Below are 4,829 nucleotides of genomic sequence, written 5' to 3'. Positions count from 1 at the left end.
GAGGGCCTCTGGACCTAGATAGGTAAGACATTTAGGACATCCTGCTTTGTAAGCAAGCTGAAGATAGAGGAAAATTATCACTGCCATGTAGATCTTGGTCATCAAGTTGGGGAGCCCCGGCTCCCTCTCTGAATGGCCTCCGTTCTGTAGACTGTAGGAATTTCCCTCTGCTCTTTATATGGATTTTTCCTTTGGGAGAGGTGGGTTTCTCAGGATGGCTCAAACTAGGTAGGGAAGGAAAGAGAAGCCATAAAAGCTGGAGGGAGCTGTATGTGCAAATGGTGGGATTCAACAAGGAAGAAAGCACTCTCTGAGGATTAGCAAGATGGTTCCGTGGGTAAGGACACTTGTCACCAAGCCCCATCCGCCCTGGGGTATGCCTGCTGTCTCCTACCACACAAAGTAAAATAAATAAAATGTAGAGGAAAGCACTGTTTGCTCTTTCACAGTAAGTGAGGTTTGCAAGGCAGATCTCTGGGAGTGATGGTTCGTCCACCCTTGTCCCCTGGAGTGGCAAAGTGTTAGGAGCACTGTGTCCGGGCAGAATGTTGCACAATATTGTAAATAGGATCATGTTCACTAACGAAGTCCACAGTCCATATGTGCCTAGCCATCTGCTCTCCAGAGAAAACTGCAGAAAGCAGGCAAAATAATCCCTTCTGCTTGTCCCGTCTGCCTGTTTATTTCACTCACTCTTTCAATTTCCTCTTTCAGAATCAGAGATGACAGATCCTACTGTGAACCCCCGCTCATTTTTTCTCAGGAATCCCAGCGAAAATACATTTGAACTGTTCCCCCTAGGGGACGAGGAGGAGAAAAATGAAAGTGTGTTGCCCGAGGGCAGGGCAGTCTACTTAAACAAAAGCCACTCTCCTCCCATTTCACCTGCTCCCTTCATCTCGGAGGACGCCTCGGGATACCTGACCAGTGCCTGGCTGACGCTCTTCATCCCCTCCATGTACACCTTTGTGTTCGTGGTCAGCCTTCCGCTGAACATCCTGGCCATCGCAGTGTTTGTCTTGAAGATGAAGGTCAAGAAGCCCGCCGTGGTGTACATGCTGCACCTGGCCATGGCTGATGTGCTGTTTGTGTCCGTGCTCCCCCTCAAGATCAGCTACTACTTCTCCGGCACTGACTGGCAGTTCGGGTCTGGGATGTGTCGCTTCGCCACCGCGGCGTTCTATTGCAACATGTATGCCTCCATCATGCTCATGACTGTCATAAGCATTGACCGCTTCCTGGCGGTGGTGTACCCCATCCAGTCCCTGTCCTGGCGCACCCTGGGCCGAGCTAACTTCACTTGCCTGGTCATTTGGGTGATGGCCATCTTGGGGGTGGTGCCCCTTCTCCTCAAGGAGCAGACCACCCAGGTTCCGGGGCTCAACATCACCACCTGCCATGATGTCCTCAATGAGACTCTGCTGCAGGGCTTTTACTCCTACTACTTCTCAGCCTTCTCTGCTGTCTTCTTCCTTGTGCCGTTGATCATTTCCACGGTCTGCTACATGTCTATCATCCGGTGTCTTAGCTCCTCCACAGTTGCCAATCGGAGCAAGAAGTCCCGGGCTTTGTTCCTGTCTGCTGCGGTGTTCTGCATCTTCATCGTCTGCTTCGGGCCCACCAACATCCTCCTGATTGTGCACTATCTGCTCCGCCCCGACAGTCCCGCCACAGAGGCGGCCTACTTTGCTTACCTGCTCTGCGTCTGTGTGAGCAGCGTGAGCTGTTGCATCGACCCCCTGATTTACTACTACGCCTCCTCTGAGTGCCAGAGGCACCTCTACTGCATCTTGTGCTGCAAAGAAAGCTCTGAAACCAACAGTTACAACAGCACCGGCCAGCTGATGCCGAGCAAAATGGATACGTGCTCTAGTCACCTGAATAACAGCATATACAAAAAGCTGTTAGCTTAGGGAAAGGGATGCTGGAAGATTACACAAAAAAAGGCTGGAGAAGTGACCAGCCAGGGGATCCCGTTAGTCTCTGCATCTACCAATGTCTGATTTGCATGCATACTTCTTACAAATGCTATCAAGCGTATATATCGGTTAATCACCAGCAAGGTAATGGGAACAGAGGTAAAGGTTTCCAATGTTGCCAGTGTCATGAAGCTAACTGAATGTCACTTCTTGTATGTCTATGTGACTCCAACACATGGGTGGTATGCACACACACATTAGCAGTGCAGGATGGAATCAGGGCCTTGACACTTCCTTGTTTATTCTCTGGCTGTTACTATGGAGAGAATCTGATTCTCTGACTTAGTAAAGCATGGGTTGGTGGATGTTAGCACTGCGCAGCTGAAGATGTCTAACGATAGGGAAGGAGTCCATAGTTTAGACCTAACACAGCTTCCGCCAGTACATATATTTTCAGATTATTTGACAATAATGTTTAAGTGATAAAAGGATGGAACAGTATTATCTGTGTAGGGGACAGTCTAGTACTTCTCATCTTGAACATACCGCAGTTTAAGACTCATCAAAGCAGTTGGAAAGCCCGTTTTGATATGGGTAGCATTTTTGCAGTTCACGTCTGGAATACATGCACCAAGGTGAGCATAGACCCACCAGGGTCATAAGAAACCCTTCAAAGCCACCAAGCCTGAGCACTGGGCACAGCCGTCTCCTTGGAGAGCTCTGAACAGCAGGCACATACCCCTTTAGCTCTGCCTCCTAGCGAGCGGAGGTGGGGGCCACCAGGCCACCCATCCTGTTAGGAGTCCCGTTAGCTGTGAACTGACTGTATCTGTTAGAAAAAAGTAGTAACTACGAAAGGTGTCTGAACATCCGCATCCGAGGAGCCGAGAACGGTGTGTTCACGTCTAGTAGCTGTCCCCGCAAGGCTGGCGCTTGCGTGGACACACCCACATGCCCTGGCAGTCTGTTGGGTACTGGGCCTGCAGACTGACTGACTGACTAGGAGAATAACTGAGTCCTGCCCTGACTAAAGCAAAGCAGATAGCTGACATGTGGTCAGGTGTGATGTCTGCGCCTCAAATCTACCATTGTACATAGACGGTTCTCAGCAACAACACCAAGCGTCTTTCACAAAAGCAAAACCTATCAGCTAAACAGCTTTGGATATCTGAGTTTTTACTTCCAGTAGCTATAGATTAAGATAAAAACACAACACAAGGTGTATATTTTTTAAATAAATAAGCCCCTCGATCTATAATTAGACACTATTTATTTACAAATATTTTATGAAAAATTACTCAAATCAGCCAGGCATTGTGGCACACACCTTTAATCCCAATACTTGGGAGGTAGAGGCAGGCAGATCTCTGTGAGTTCCAGGCCAGCCTGATCTAGAGAGTGAGTTCTAGGCCATTTAAAGCTGCATAGTATGACCGTGGCTCAAAACAAACAACAAAATAAACAAATTTATTAAAAAGCAAGCAAACACAAAAAGTGTTACTTAGGTCCAGTTTTAAGAAATATATAGCTCAGTCTGGTTAAAAAAATAATGGGAGGAAATAAAATTGAGATTAAAATGCAGAAAAATTATCCTACATTTTCTTAAGAGTTGTTGAAATTATTTTAAATGGCACACACAGTGACTAACAAGCATATAAAATCTTCATAGATTTGACAAAGTAATTTGAAAATCAATTTAAGATATATCCTTTGCCTGATTAAAATATGTTGCCATTTTAATAAAATAAAAGAGTAGAAAGGGTAAATGTTTATTTAAGAGAAAAAGTATTTCCAAAAACTGTAGGGAAGAGTCCATGAAAGTCCTGTAGGTGTACTTTTAACTCAGTTACTGTATTGATTTACCTAAGTCATTGACTGGCTGTTGTGTGTTCTGTGACTTACTATAACTATTATTATTGTACTTGTGGACTTTTATGGCACTGTTTTGTGTTCACTCTTTTTTAAAATATTATATAACATATTAATAAACGTGAAAACATGCTTGGTGTCTGTCTGGAATCGCTTATTGCTGTGGGCCCTGGTGGAATGCACACCAGATAGTCTTCAGTGAATAGACGCAGGGGGTGGAGTCTCCCCAGAAGCTGTAGATTAGGGAGAACTCTTCCTGTCCAGAGACAGAGCGCACGGAGTAATGACGGGACAGCCTGTGCCTGTGCAAGTGCATGCATACATTCGTGCATGGGGGGAGGACATAGGTGTGTGTGTGTGTGCGTGTGTGTGTGCGTGTGTGTGTGCGCGTGTGTGTGCTGTCAAATCTACAAAGTAAGGGGTTTCATGATGACATCTCCATACCTGTATTTAGGGCACCACCCCATTCCCTCCACTGTCTCACTGCTGCACAGCCACTTCCCTCTCTGTCATGTCCTTTCCCCCATATTTCACAAACGAGAAAAGACTGCTCCTGAGCTTCACAAATGCCCAGAGCAGCAGGGTGACATCGCACGGATCAGCTTCCCCGGGCATGGCGAAGGGACCTCGGGCGTTGAGCGGGAGGTGCACAGCATGGGTTTTGCAAGGTTTTGGCAAAGGCGTTCATTGGGTGGTTATCTCTCCTTTTTTTGGAAAACTGATGGCTATAACATTGAAAACATGTTCAGTTTCCTGACTTACAAGCATTGTGAATTTCGTCTGCAGTTCTGTTTTAGTCAGACAGACAGTCCGAGGCGGGCACGGAGCATTCAGGGCGAGGCAGGGGGATTGTGCACTCCCAGCCAGCCTGGTTGAGGGTGGCCGACTGGGGTGGAAATGGACACGCACTGCTTCCTCTGCGCATGCGTGACCAGCCCGTGCCGAATAGTACTCCCAGGGGTCGGAGGTGACATCAAAATGGTGCTCAACCCTTGAGCATTGAAAAATCAATAAAACGTTTTCAGTAAAGTGTTTCTGGAT

The 4,829-nt window shown here is 47.0% G+C and overlaps 1 protein-coding gene across 1 annotated transcript in view; it reads left to right on the top strand.

Moving 5' to 3' along the window:
- F2r (coagulation factor II thrombin receptor) overlaps positions 1 to 3,920 on the top strand; it is a 16,857-nt gene extending 12,937 nt beyond the window's left edge. The window contains exon 2 of the mRNA XM_055598415.1: positions 715 to 3,920. Coding sequence (XP_055454390.1) covers positions 715 to 1,913 — 1,199 coding nt within the window. The 3' untranslated portion in view covers positions 1,914 to 3,920. The remainder of the gene's footprint in view (positions 1 to 714) is intronic.
- Positions 3,921 to 4,829: the final 909 nt, after the last annotated feature.

Source organism: Psammomys obesus, unplaced genomic scaffold, assembly GCF_907164565.1.
Source record: "Psammomys obesus unplaced genomic scaffold, mPsaObe1.curated_primary_1811, whole genome shotgun sequence".
In the NCBI taxonomy this organism is placed as follows: Eukaryota; Metazoa; Chordata; class Mammalia; order Rodentia; family Muridae; genus Psammomys; species Psammomys obesus.
Note: the sequence above shows the minus strand (reverse complement) of the source record. Positions and strands in the feature narration are given on the sequence as shown.